Below are 15468 nucleotides of genomic sequence, written 5' to 3' on the forward strand. Positions count from 1 at the left end.
GTAAATGGACTGCATTTATATAGCGCTTTCACAGACCCAATGGCCACCAAAGCGCTTTACAATTTGCCTCGCATTCACCCATTCACTCAGTTATTCACACACCGACGGCGGTGTCAGCCATACAAGGCGCCATCCAGCTCGTCGGGAGCAGCTAGGGTTAGGTGTCTTGCTCATGGACACCTCGACACTTGGTCAGGTGGAACCAGGGATAAAACCACCAACCTTCCGGTTTGTAGACAACCTCCATGAACCACTGAGCCACTGCTAAACTAACTTGGCTTGCTGTCCTTGGAGGAGGCTCGAACCCGAGGCTTGGCTTGAGCTCCGAGTCAAAACCCCCCCATGATGGAATTGCACATAAGAGGATAGAGATAATTTACTGGAGGAGAAGGGGAGGAGGAGGGCTGCCAGAAGAATTTGTCAATGGGATGACGTGGTGTCTGCTGCTTAAATAGTATGCTAGTAATGATGATTGACAGGACTGAATGTTTAGGCTCCTCCCGAACCTACGCTTTGAACTTCATCTAACTAGCCATGATTTACATGAATGTTTTGACTTTATTCTTTGGAATAAATCTCAGCATATAAATCTACTCGTCATGTGTGCCTGCAATGTAAAGAACAACAACAACAGAAACAAACAAACACATTTGCTTGCATACTATGGCCTGACAGATTTATTACCCTAAATAATTATCAAGATTTTGGCAGAGTTTAAAGATATTCTCTCCCAACACTTAACATTTCAGTCCAAATCCATGAATTTGCTGGTTTTCAATAATCATTTTATTAAAAATGTCATTAAAATATTGGATAAATTGTGTCATCTTAAACAAAAATACAAGCATTTTTATATACAAATACAAAAATTACAATATATGAATATAAAATGACAAGTAAAAAACTTTTTAGGTCTATGATCAACATCTGCTCGAATGGATAAGAGTCATCAAACCACACAACCGGAGCTTTCTGAATGTTGCCTTTCTTCTTGTATTTTCTGTAACTTCTTTTAACAACAGTCATAATACTCCAATACTGGTCACCTTTGTGCCTTGACAAATATCTTGTACATTACAGTAACATCAGTCAGTTCATGCATGCATTAACAATCCTGTCTTCTGAACATATGCAAAATCCCATTCGTTTAGCACATCATTTAAAAAGATTTTTCATTTACAATTAACAAACATTTTCTTAGCTTGGCACTTCTATCTTATGCAGACAGTTAACTTTCCATATGAAAAAAAGATATTATAATTATTATGTAATTTTTCATATTATTGTGTTTATTAGCATGTAAAATATAAATAATCTTTAAATGAAACAATCTATGCAAAAACTGTAAGCATGTGTTTTCTCTCATACCAATACAAGTCGGTCACACTGTGATCCAAAGTCACTGAACACACATTCACTGCCATCGTTAAATGACCATTTCCACACTGTATTTTGTTTAAATAGCAAAATATCAAAGCTGGAAACATGCTGCCCACTTCTAACAGCACTAAACCTGTACCACTGTAACTGTGTGGTAATGCACTTGCTCCTCGGATTTCTGGTGATATTCCACAACGGTTCAGTTACGTGGTTGGGAGTTGAATTCGTTGCAGATGTTGTGAATAATTTTTGATACATACTTGTAAAGGTTGTCAAACTCATCGACAAAGAAAGAGTGCTCTCTGTCCGGGTCAGTGGCGATGTATTCCAGCTCGTCCTGCGCTGCCCAGGCGATCCCGATGGAGTACGCGATCACACCTGGAGCGGGAGAGACAGCAGAGGAAAACACTTCAACTTCCATCACACCACACCACAAATACATGCTCGGAAATGGGCACTTCTATTATTCAGGGCCAAAAAGTTCTAGCAACAGCCTCTGAATTATGACGTTTAATGTGATTCTAGATCTACATCCTTGGCTGGTCCTGGTACAACATTCCCAAAAATCAGTCAGATGTTAGACTTGGCTTGACTAACTCTTTTGCAGGCTTATTAGGTTGCTGTCACTTTAAGACCTAAAGCACACATCCATTATACTGTTACACATGCGTTTCTTTTCTCAACTGTTTACGTTCACAAAGCAGAACTGACTGTGTTTAAGTGAATGCTCGCCATGACCGGCATTTTGACATTATTTTGTGTGTATTTGACTGTTTAGGCGCAATAAGCTGAGAAAAATAACTCAATTTAGTACTGAGAGGCGGCTTTATGTGCACAAACTTTGGGTGTGAGCACAAAATATGTGGGAATGAGTAGAATGCGCAATCCCACGCCTGTGACACCAACAATATTCATCCAGAGCAAATGAAAGGAGTGAGTGAGGAGAGGCAGGCTTGTGTGTCACTCGCTGTCGGAGAGAGAGAGAGAAAGAGACACTGGTGTAGTGTGTCTACTCTGCGGAAAATGAGTATTGAAACGTTTCATATCTTTCAGTATCAAAATGTATTGGAAAATCAATATTTTTGAGACACCCCTCGCTGCAGCCTGTAGCACGATGACGTAGCTGGATGGTCCAATACGTATTGGATGGAGGTGTGTTTTGCTGACGTCATATACGCATGCGCAGTGTCGATCTCTGGATTTTAATTCGCATGCGCTGGTTTTAAGTGACATATATGCTCAATATTGTACTGATATGATGTTCTAACCTGTGTAGTATAGTACTGCTAAATAGTAATTATTGATAAATAAGTAATTATTTACATAAATGGGATGCTTATCCGAGTTTCACACATAGGCTATGCAAAATAGTTAATTTTACAACATTTTAAATCACATGATTTTAAACCTAAATTTGATAGATTAATAGCATGTCCTCAGCACCGCAAGTTTTTTTTTTTTTTTTTTTTTAAAGCCATTTTATTTTATTCAGGTCACATTTGCTGTTGAGTGGAAGCAAAAATGAATCAAGTAGCCAAATTGTCTTTGTAATTTTAAAGGTACAATACAATAAAGTCTGAAACATTTTAAGATACCAGTACACATTTAAGGGAAAATGCAAAAATAATAACAGCATCAAGAAAATAAATCTTGTCAGATGTAAAAAAAAAAGTGCTTGATATTTTGCCTGGTAAGAGTTCCTTCTTTAATGGCTATAGCCTACTCATTTTTCCACAGTTCAGTGTCTGCAATACATATGGTAGGCTATAGAAGCTTGTTTTCGCCACAGAGTGAGAAATAAAAAAGGTAACTTTATCTCACTACTCTGACTTTTTATCTCAGAATTGAAGTCGCAATTGCAGGTTATAACGTCAGAATTGCGTGATATAAAGTCGCAATTGCGTGTTAAGTCAGAATTATGAGATATAAACTCGCAATTGCGAGGCTTCTTGAAATTCTGGCTTTATAATAACCTACGCAAATTGGAGATATAGGCTAAAGTCAGAATTGCATGATATAAAGTCGCAATTGTGTGTTATAAAGTCAGAATTGTGAGAGAACTATTCTGAGGTAAAATTTGACTTTATAACTCGCAATTGCGAGTTTATATCTCACAATTCTAAGAAAATATGTCCGAATTGATAGATATAAAATCTTAATTATGTGTTATAAATTCAGAATTGCGAGAAAAAAGTCAGAATTTCGACTTTATAATACCAATTGGGAGATATAAAGTCAGAATTGCATGATAAGTCGCAATTGCGTGTTATAGCCAGTCAGAATTGTGAGATATTAAACTATTCTGAGGTTAAAAAAATAAGTCATTTTTTCCCTTAGAATTTGACTTTATAATTCGCAATTGCGAGTTTATGTCACAATTATGAGAAAAAATGTCAGAATTGGGAGACGTAAACTCCCAATTATGTAGGCCTATTATAAATTCAGAATTCTGACTTTATTTCACGCAATTCTGACTTTATAACATGCAATTGAGACTTTACATCTTGCAAACTGACTTTATTTCTCAGAATTGTGATATATAGTCAGAACTGCGTTAAATAAACTCGCAATTGTGAGGAAAAAGTCTCAATTATATATTTTTTAATGTTTTATTCTGTGGCGGAAAAGAGCTTCCATACTCAAGTGACCATTTATATTTAACTTACTTTATTCTTCTTGGAAGATCAAAGCACGTGCGATCGTTCACCAACTCTCTACTGTCTCTACACCTACTCTAACTATAGAATCAATTCTTAATGCGCATATGAACGCCATCAGCGTTTATCACAGGTTCTTAAACATTATTTAAGAACCGCTATAAAGCCAAAACAATCTCATTTACCTTAAATTATATGTTTATCTCTGCTTTGAAACAATCTACATTGTTAAAAGCGCTATAAATGAACTTGACTTGACTAGTGCGCATGCGTATATGACGTCAGCAAAACACACCTCCATCCAATACGTATTGGACCATCCAGCTACGTCATCGTGCTACAGGCTGCAGCGAGGACCTCTTGATATTTTTGACAACACTACATTGCACTTATTATTTGAGATGCCTTTTTAAAAGACTACAATTGAGAAATGTATATGTTATATATTAAATTCAAACGTTACACACCCCTGCTGAAGTACACACACATCTGGCGGGTTTGCGGGTGTTAACTTGAAGGCCTGAAAACGGACACGAGGTTGCTTTATTTCTTCTCGATACGCGAGTAACGTTGGTTTTGCAGTGTTTTACAGAACTAAGATATGCTGTCTTTTGCTTGAATATATACTTGTGTGTCATCTACGCTTGTTTGTTCATTTGCATTATTATTATTATTATATTAATATGAAGGGATCAAAGCAAAACAACAATTAGACATTCATATTATCATAGTAACACAAATTGCTTTCCCGTACTGATGACATCATACCCTCGGGCACAGACTCCGCCAGAGTCGTTCCCTGTGTCGCGGCGAGTAGCTGAATGTGGAGGCGGAGCTATGAAAGACAGGGGTGTGGTCCTGTTGGGTCTGGGCTTGTTTGTTTTGGTGATTTCGAATCTCAACAGCGTTTATCAGAGATCACTTTCTGCACCTTTTTGGTCTGTAAACTCGATAATGACGTCAACCTACTGCGTCCTACCTCACGCTAGGCGTTTCGCCGCACTCACCTTTCCGATGTACCGCCAGCGCCGGGGCCCTCACGTCATCGTAGGAGCGTCCGTCCGTGATGACGATCATGATCTTACGCTTGTTGGGTTTGGATTTGCTGAAGAGCTGGTCCGCGGCGTACGTGATGGCGGCTCCTGTACTGGTTCCTCCGCTCCAGTAGTTGATGCGCTTGATGGCGTTCAGCAAGTCGGCTTTGTTGTTGTGCTGTCCGAAAGCGAACTCCAGCCTCTGCTCATACGTGTACTGTACGATTCCTACGCGCGTGTCCGTGTCGGAGATCTCGAACTCCCGCGTCACGTTGGCGACGAACTGGAGCACGGTGCGGAAGTTCCCGGTTCCCACGCTGCTGGAGCCGTCGATGACGAAGGCGATGTCGTTGGCGTTCAGGCAGGTCTTGCTGCACATCAGGCGGTCGGTGTCACACACACGCTTCACCAGAGGCTGAACGGCTTTACGCAGAGCGAACCAGCTCGCGATCGGAAGCGAGTAGAAGCCGTTGGTTCTGCACACAGCCTACGGCACAAAACAAGAAATTAAGTTCTCTCTATGTTCCTTAAAGCGATAGTTCACCAAAAAAATTATATTACCCCATTATTTACTCATCATCAAGCCATCTATCCATCATTAAAGTGCATCTGTCCATCATAAAAGTGCATCTGTCCATCATTAAAGTGCATCTATCCATCATAAAAGTGCATCTGTCCATCATTAAAGTGCATCTGTCCATCATTAAAGTGCATCTATCCATCATAAAAGTGCATCTGTCCATCATAAAAGTGCATCTATCCATCATAAAAGTGCATCTGTCCATCATAAAAGTGCATCTATCCATCATAAAGTGCATCTATCCATCATAAAAGTGCATCTATCCATCATAAAAGTGCATCTGTCCATCATTAAAGTGCATCTATCCATCATAAAAGTGCATCTGTCCATCATAAAAGTGCATCTGTCCATCATTAAAGTGCATCTGTCCATCATAAAAGTGCATCTGTCCATCATAAAAGTGCATCTGTCCATCATAAAAGTGCATCTGTCCATCATAAAAGTGCATCTATCCATCATAAAAGTGCATCTATCCATCATAAAAGTGCATCTATCCATCATAAAAGTGCATCTGTCCATCATTAAAGTGCATCTATCCATCATAAAAGTGCATCTGTCCATCATTAAAGTGCATCTGTCCATCATAAAAGTGCATCTGTCCATCATAAAAGTGCATCTATCCATCATAAAAGTGCATCTGTCCATCATAAAAGTGCATCTATCCATCATAAAAGTGCCTCTGTCCATCATAAAAGTGCATCTGTCCATCATAAAAGTGCATCTGTCCATCATAAAAGTGCATCTATCCATCATAAAAGTGCATCTATCCATCATAAAAGTGCCTCTGTCCATCATAAAAGTGCATCTGTCCATCATAAAAGTGCATCTGTCCATCATAAAAGTGCATCTATCCATCATAAAAGTGCATCTATCCATCATAAAAGTGCATCTGTCCATCATTAAAGTGCATCTATCCATCATAAAAGTGCATCTGTCCATCATTAAAGTGCATCTGTCCATCATAAAAGTGCATCTGTCCATCATTAAAGTGCATCTATCCATCATAAAAGTGCATCTGTCCATCATTAAAGTGCATCTATCCATCATAAAAGTGCATCTATCCATCATAAAAGTGCATCTGTCCATCATTAAAGTGCATCTATCCATCATTAAAGTGCATCTGTCCATCATAAAAGTGCATCTGTCCATCATTAAAGTGCATCTATCCATCATAAAAGTGCATCTGTCCATCATAAAAGTGCATCTGTCCATCATAAAAGTGCATCTGTCCATCATAAAAGTGCATCTGTCCATCATAAAAGTGCATCTGTCCATCATAAAAGTGCATCTATCCATCATAAAAGTGCATCTATCCATCATAAAAGTGCATCTGTCCATCATAAAAGTGCATCTGTCATCATAAAAGTGCATCTGTCCATCATAAAAGTGCATCTGTCCATCATAAAAGTGCATCTATCCATCATAAAAGTGCATCTATCCATCATAAAAGTGCATCTGTCCATCATTAAAGTGCATCTGTCCATCATAAAAGTGCATCTATCCATCATAAAAGTGCATCTATCCATCATAAAAGTGCATCTGTCCATCATAAAAGTGCATCTATCCATCATAAAAGTGCATCTGTCCATCATAAAAGTGCATCTATCCATCATAAAAGTGCATCTATCCATCATAAAAGAGCATCTGTCCATCATAAAAGTGCATCTATCCATCATAAAAGTGCATCTATCCATCATAAAAGTGCATCTATCCATCATAAAAGTGCATCTGTCCATCATAAAAGTGCATCTATCCATAATAAAAGTGCATCTATCCATCATAAAAGTGCATCTGTCCATCATAAAAGTGCATCTGTCCATCATTAAAGTGCATCTATCCATCATAAAAGTGCATCTATCCATCATAAAAGTGCATCTATCCATAATAAAAGTGCATCTATCCATCATAAAAGTACCTCTATCCATCATAAAAGTGCATCTATCCATCATTAAAGTGCATCTATCCATCATTAAAGTGCATCTGTCCATCATAAAAGTGCATCTGTCCATCATTAAAGTGCATCTATCCATCATTAAAGTGCATCTGTCCATCATAAAAGTGCATCTGTCCATCATAAAAGTGCATCTATCCATCATAAAAGTACCTCTATCCATCATAAAAGTGCATCTATCCATCATAAAAGTACATCTATCCATCATAAAAGTGCATCTATCCATCATAAAAGTGCATCTGTCCATCATAAAAGTGCATCTATCCATCATAAAAGTGCATCTATCCATCATAAAAGTGCATCTGTCCATCATTAAAGTGCATCTATCCATCATAAAAGTGCATCTGTCCATCATTAAAGTGCATCTGTCCATCATAAAAGTGCATCTGTCCATCATTAAAGTGCATCTATCCATCATAAAAGTGCATCTGTCCATCATTAAAGTGCATCTATCCATCATAAAAGTGCATCTATCCATCATAAAAGTGCATCTGTCCATCATTAAAGTGCATCTATCCATCATTAAAGTGCATCTGTCCATCATAAAAGTGCATCTGTCCATCATAAAAGTGCATCTGTCCATCATAAAAGTGCATCTGTCCATCATAAAAGTGCATCTATCCATCATAAAAGTGCATCTATCCATCATAAAAGTGCATCTATCCATCATAAAAGTGCATCTGTCCATCATTAAAGTGCATCTGTCCATCATAAAAGAGCATCTGTCCATCATAAAAGTGCATCTATCCATCATAAAAGTGCATCTATCCATCATAAAAGTGCATCTATCCATCATAAAAGTGCATCTATCCATCATAAAAGTGCATCTATCCATCATAAAAGTGCATCTATCCATAATAAAAGTGCATCTATCCATCATAAAAGTGCATCTGTCCATCATAAAAGTGCATCTGTCCATCATTAAAGTGCATCTATCCATCATTAAAGTGCATCTGTCCATCATAAAAGTGCATCTGTCCATCATAAAAGTGCATCTATCCATCATAAAAGTACCTCTATCCATCATAAAAGTGCATCTATCCATCATAAAAGCGCATCTATCCATCATAAAAGTGCATCTGTCCATCATTAAAGTGCATCTGTCCATCATTAAAGTGCATCTATCCATCATTAAAGTGCATCTGTCCATCATAAAAGTACCTCTATCCATCATAAAAGTGCATCTATCCATCATAAAAGTACATCTATCCATCATTAAAGTACATCTGTTCATCATTAAAGTGCATAGAAAGTGGACAGATGCACTTTTAAGGACTTAAAACAGAAACCGGCCATTCACTGCCATTATAAAACTTGGAAGAGCCACGATATTTTCTTAATATATCTCAGATTGCATTCGTCTGAAAGTAGAGTGTCATATACACATATACCTAGGATTTAGCCTAAAAATCTAGACGCACCCTAGAGGCAGCAAAAATTATTTTGCAGAGAGAACGTCACTTAAGTCATTCTTAAAAAAGGAAGATGTGTTCGGAGTTTTGACGACCGGATACGGCAAAAGTGTTATATCAGCTGCTCCGCCGGAGGGAAACGCACAGGACTCACTCAGCCACAGCCGTTCGTGGCTCTGGTTGGTTGTAGCGCTGTCCTATTGCGTGCAGAGGGATTTCGAAAGACAACTGTTCATCCCGCCCCTCGGAGTGAGTTCCCAGACCTAACATCTTGATGCTACCTAGGATTAGTTGAGGGTGAGTAAATCATGGGCTAATTTTCATTTTTGGGTGAACTACTCCTTTAACTCTCAGGTTTTGTTCAGTCATTTCAGACCAAAACATTTTGGAATGTTATGAAACTTGATGACTTTTCTTGCACTTGCTATGTGAACACAAAAATAAATCATGGACATGATTCATTAAGGCTAAAAGGTCGTAAAAAATAGTCACACTTGTATTGTACACTTGCCCTGTATGTATTTATATACAGGCATCTAGTGGCGACATCATGGCATTAAGGCCTATTCACATTCAAGGACAATAACATGATATAGTTTTAAAAATCATTCTAAATAGAATAGCAGAGTCCACAACACAACTATAACAATAACGACACAGAGGAACGATATTGTTGGAATCACTTTTAGTCCAGGCAAAGTAGCGTTTTATGACAGACTAATTGTAAAATAATTTTTTTCAGCGTAGATCATTTCTATAAGGTGTCCAGAACAACATACTAAAAGTCCTAAGAAATCCTAGTTGAGGAAATGTTTAATTCTCATCAATCCGAGATGTGTGCCAGTAAGGCCAGACAACAATACACCCCAATGGGGCTATTTTTTCCCTTACTCCTATCAAAATGAAACTTTACACAATGAAAGTATCCATGAAAAGTTTTCTAAAGTTTATTTGAAAATGAATTTTAATTTGCAAATGAGCTATACACTAATTAAATATGCCCAACATACACCCACATACGATGGACATCAGGGACTGTAACATACGGTGGCCGATACAGCTCAACGCGCTGCAACTGAAGCAAACACATGCAAATAGAAAAAAAACACATGCAAATAGAAAAAAACACGTGCAAATAGAAAAAAACGCGGGGAAATAGAAAAAAACGCGTGCAAATAGAAAAAAACGCGTGCAAATAGAAAAAAACGCGGGGAAATAGAAAAAAACACCTGCAAATTAAAAAAAAACATCTTCATCAGTTTCACAACACGTGTGCTCCAAATACAGAAACGCGCTGCAAAAGTTCACAACACAAATACAGAAAACGCACTGCAAATAACACAGACCACAACGGAAATGTTTCCAGGGGAACCAAATAAGTGACGAACCCGGCTGGGACGTGCTTACTGCTCGTGAGCGTCCCTGTGCCCTACTCCCTTCGAAGGGCAGATTGCAGAGCCCTTAAAGTGGGCCTTTGGAGCAGGGCTCTAGTGTGCTGTTATAGCCGTGTGGAGCGCACTTGATGAAGGAGCAACGAAAGACGTAATTTCCTCATTATTTTCACCTGGGATGTTCCCATGACAACGCAGCACGGTGTCCATCAGCTGGGTCTTACCACAGAAATATAATGCTGTTAACATAACGGTTGCAAATACATTTTTATTTTTAGTTTACAAAAAAAGCTTTTAAAATATGCGTTATATATCTGTGTGTCTCAACTTTAAAATTTTGGACCCTACATTACCTAACATTTCTTACGAAACTTTTCTTTATGAAAATGTAATAACATGAAACAATTTGTACAGTGTAACTGATGTATAGAGAAATATCTTTCCTTCATGTTTTTCTTCTTTATCTTTTTTATTTATTTATTTTAGTTTCCAGCTCATTGTTCTTTTCTCATTTGTAATCTGATGACATTGAAGATATTGTTAATACATTTTGTACATTGTATACAAGTTGTATGTCATAAAAAAATGTAATCTCTGTATGTTTTGCACAAATAAATAAATAAAGTATCATTTTAAGCTGTAAGCACCAGCACGCCAGCACGTCCCAGCCGGGTTCGTCACTTATTTGGTTCCCCTGGAAACATTTCCGTTGTGTTCTGTGTTATTTGCAGCGCGTTTCTTTATTTGGTGGTGTTGTGAGTATTTGGAGCACACGTGTGTTATGAAACTGATGAAGATGTTTTCTTAATTTGCGGGTGTTTTTTTATTTGCACGCGGTTTTTTCTATTTGCACGCTTTTTTTTCTATTTGCATGTGTTTTCTTCAGTTGCAGCGCGTTGAGCTCTCTCGGCCACCGTAGTAACATCTTCTGTTTCTCTGAAACATGGCTCGCGACCTCAGCCCCGGACTCTGTTGTGACGCCGTCTGATAACTTTTTTTGTGTTACGGAAGGACAGAACAGCTGAGGCTGGGAAGACAAAAGGTGGTGGGGTGTGTTTTATGATCAACAAGAAATGGTGTGACCCCAGGAACATCACAACTCTGTCGCACTCTTGCTCGCCCCATCTGGAACATTTGTCCATCTCTTGCCGTCCGTACTATCTACCCCGGGAGTTCTCATCGATCATCGCCACTGCCGTTTACATCCCTCCTCAGGCCGACACCAGTGAGGCTTTGTCAAAACTCCATGAAGAGCTTAGCGGCTACATAAACAAACATCCTGACGCTGCTTTTATCATCGCGGGGGACTTTAACAAAGCCAATCTCAGGAAAGTCATGCCGAACTTTTACCAACATGTCTCTTTTCCTACTAGGGGGAACAACACGCTGGATCATTGTTATTCTCAGTTTAAAAATGCTTACAAAGCCCGATCACAACCCGCTTTTGGCAAATCGGACCATGCCGCCATTTTCCTCACACCGGAATATAAACAAAGGCTCGTCCAAGAACCTCCGGTGCAGAAAGTAGTGACGCGCTGGTCCTCCAACTCAGAAACTTGGCTACAGGCGGCTCTTGATGACGTAGACTGGGACATGTTCCGGGCGAGCTCATCTCACGTCAGCGAGTTCACGGACGTAGCATTGAGTTTTATAAACACACTAACAGAACAAGCAACGGAAACTGTAACTATTAAGATATTTTCGAATCAGAAACCATGGGTGGATAAAACTATTCGTGCTGCAGTGAACAAATGCACTGCAACATACAACGCCGGTCTGCTGTCGGGGAACATGAGCGAGTACAAATCATCGTGCTACGCTCTTCGCCACGCAGTGAAAGACGCCAAACTCCGTTACAGGGATCGAGTGGAGTCTCATTTTCAACTAAATGACTCCGGACGCATGTGGCAGGGACTGAGGACCATCTGCACCTTCGGAACTAACTCCTCTACAAAGGTGAGAGCAGATCCGTCGCTGGCTGACGAGTTAAACTCTTTCTTTGCTCGCTTTGATTGCAAACGCACCAGCGTAACTCTGCCTCTCGACGCGCGAGAAAGTAGCGGTCAGAGTGTCGACGGCCCTGTAATCACTGTGTCGGAGGACGAGGTTAGGAGGGCGCTAAAGCAAGTGAACGTCAGGAAAGCAGCTGGGCCTGATGGCATCTCTGGTCGCGTCCTGAGGTGCTGTGCTGACCAGCTTGCTGGATTGTTTACGTCAATATTCAATGAGTCCCTGGCTACCTCCGTGGTCCCCTCATCTTTCAAAGAATCTGTCATTATTCCTGTGCCTAAGAACAATAAACCCTCCTGCCTGAATGACTATCGTCCAGTTGCCCTCACATCCATAGTCATGAAGGTATTTGAGAGACTGGTTAAAAACTACATTTGCTCCTCCATACCTGAAACACTGGACCCTCTTCAGTTTGCTTATCGACCAAACAGATCTTGTGAGGATGCCATCTCTCACGTTCTACACTCCTCCCTTGCCCACATCGACAGTAAAAATGGGAACTATGTAAGGCTGCTTTTCATTGACTACAGCTCAGCCTTTAACACTATAATTCCCAGCAAATTAACTTCCAAACTTCTAAATCTTGGTCTGAATTCTTCTCTCTGCAATTGGATTCAGGACTTTCTTTTACACAGACCCCAGGTAGTGAAAGTAGGCCGGTTCACCTCCAACTCCATCACTCTGAGCGTGGGAGCGCCACAGGGCTGTGTCCTGAGTCCGCTACTTTACTCTCTCTACACACATGATTGCGTGGCTTCTCACAACTCCACTTCTATTGTCAAATTCGCTGACGATACAGTGGTCCTGGGCCTTATCTCCAACAACAATGAGATCGCATACATGGAAGAGGTTGAGAAACTAACATCTTGGTGCCAGGACAACTGTCTCTCTCTGAATGTGACCAAAACCAAAGAGATGATTGTGGACTTCAGAAAGAGACAGCAGGCCTTCACTCCTCTTACGATCAGTGGGACCCCTGTGGAGAAGGTGAGCAGCTACAAATACCTCAGTGTGAACATCTCTGAGGATCTGACCTGGACCTCTCACATACACACACAGGTGAATAAAGCCAGGCAAAGACTATACCATCTACGACAGCTAAGGAAATTTAGAGTCTCACCAACGATCCTAAAAAACTTTCTATTCAGGGGCCATAGAAAGTGTTTTAACTCAGTGTATCACAGTGTCGTATGGGAATAGCTCTAGTCATGATTGCAAAGCCCTTCAGAGAGTCGTGCGCTTAGCTGAGCGCATCTCTGGGTCTTCTCTCCCACCCTTACAAGACATTTACCTCAAACGCTGCAAGAGCAGAGCCAACAAAATCATTAAAGACTACAACCATCCACATAACTGTCTCTTCAACTTGCTGCCATCTGGTAAGCGCTACCGCAGCTTGAGGACTAAAACAGAGAGACTTAGGAGAAGCTTCTTCCCTCAGGCCATCAGGCTCCTAAACTAGGTCTCTTAACATCATCTGTACTCAACAATGACTCAACACTGATTGCTTTATTATAATGCAGCTACTTTTCTTGCATCATTGTGCACTTTACACTGCTGCTATGTAAGTACTTCGTTACCAATGTCTGCACATTTATGTATGTAAATATTACCAGTTTAGCCTATATTACAGATTTATATTACTAGGAATTTTATCTTATTTATCTAAATTGTTAATTTATGTCTAGTATTTTATAATATTGCACTATTTTGGAGTGGACCCTATTTTACATTTCACTACAGGTTGTATTCTGTATAACTGTGTATGTGACAAATAAATCTTGAAACTTGAAACTTGAAACATAGACTTAATGTTTTCCTTTATTTCTACCACAATAAAACTTTACAAAGTAAAAGTATACATGAAAAGAAACTTTTTTTGTATTACAAGTTTCTTTTGAAATGAATTTGAATATGCACATGAGCTCCACATGTCCTAATTTGCATAGGCAGAAAAACCCAATCATCCTACTGCCAATGGGTGATGGCAATGCTGCTTTTAGACTGGCCTCTAACCTTGGTACCTATACCCCCCCCCCCCCCCCCCCCCCCCCGGTATAGTCTTCACAGGGTCACAGAGGCACAAAAGCCTCAGGGGAGGGTTGTGTGGTCATTATTGCCATAAATCTCCCATCCAAAACATGCCACCCCCAGTCTTTTGGGTCCATGCGTTCACTTCGCCCTTTCCACTCCATCATTTGGTAAAAGACCCGAAGACTATGGAAGTTTGCAGCTGTTGATGTTGGAGGGAGAGTTTGAGGTTCCACTGGAGATGAGTTACTTTATCACAGAATCGCCTGTATATGCATAGGTTAACTTACTGAACGGACATGAATGTGCTAGTTATTTGGCCCCTGTTTTTTCTACTTGTGACTTTATCCATTTTAAGTCAATTAGGCCTAGTGTTGAGCTCATTTGCATATTTAAAATAGATTTTTCCAAGAAACTAACTACATACATTTTTGTTTTACAAGATACTAACTTGTAAAACAAAAATGTTACTTTTCCTGTATACTTTCACTGTGTGAGGTTTGATTGTGATAGGAGTAAAGGAAAAAATAAGCCCATTAGGGTGTATTTGGGGCATATTCGATTAGTATATTGCTCATTTGCATATTCAAATTCATTTTCAAAGAAACTTCTAATACAAAATGTTTTACTTTTCTTGTAGACTTTCATTGTGTAAAGTTTTATTGTGGTAGGAGTAAAGGGAAAAATTAAGCCTATTTGGGTGTATTTTGAGCATATTCGATTAGTGTGTAGCTCATTTGCAAAATACAATTCATTTTCAAAGAAACTTGTAATACAAAAAAAGTTACTTTTCATGTATACTTTTACTTTGTAAAGTTTTATTGTGGTAGAAATAAAGGGAAACAAATTAAGCCTATTTGGGTGTATTTTGAGCATATTCGATTAGTGTATAGCTCATTTGCATAATACAATTCATTTTCAAAGAAACTTGTGATACAAAATGTGTTACTTTTCATGGATACTTTCATTGTATAAAGTTTTATTTTGATAGGAGTTAAGGAAAACCATAGCCCCATTGAGGTGTA

General features: G+C 39.3%; 1 protein-coding gene across 1 annotated transcript in view; it reads right to left on the bottom strand.

Moving 5' to 3' along the window:
- Positions 1–759: 759 nt before the first annotated feature.
- vit (vitrin) overlaps positions 760–15468 on the bottom strand; it is a 42037-nt gene continuing 27328 nt past the window's right edge. The window contains exons 22-23 of the mRNA XM_056270115.1: positions 5045–5558; positions 760–1758 (exon numbers count right to left, since the gene is read on the bottom strand). Coding sequence (XP_056126090.1) covers positions 1580–1758; positions 5045–5558 — 693 coding nt within the window. The 3' untranslated portion in view covers positions 760–1579. The remainder of the gene's footprint in view (positions 1759–5044; positions 5559–15468) is intronic.

This window comes from Rhinichthys klamathensis, unplaced genomic scaffold (genome assembly GCF_029890125.1).
Source record: "Rhinichthys klamathensis goyatoka isolate OS25496 unplaced genomic scaffold, OSU_Roscu_1.1 h1tg000297l_1, whole genome shotgun sequence".
NCBI lineage: Eukaryota > Metazoa > Chordata > Actinopteri > Cypriniformes > Leuciscidae > Rhinichthys > Rhinichthys klamathensis.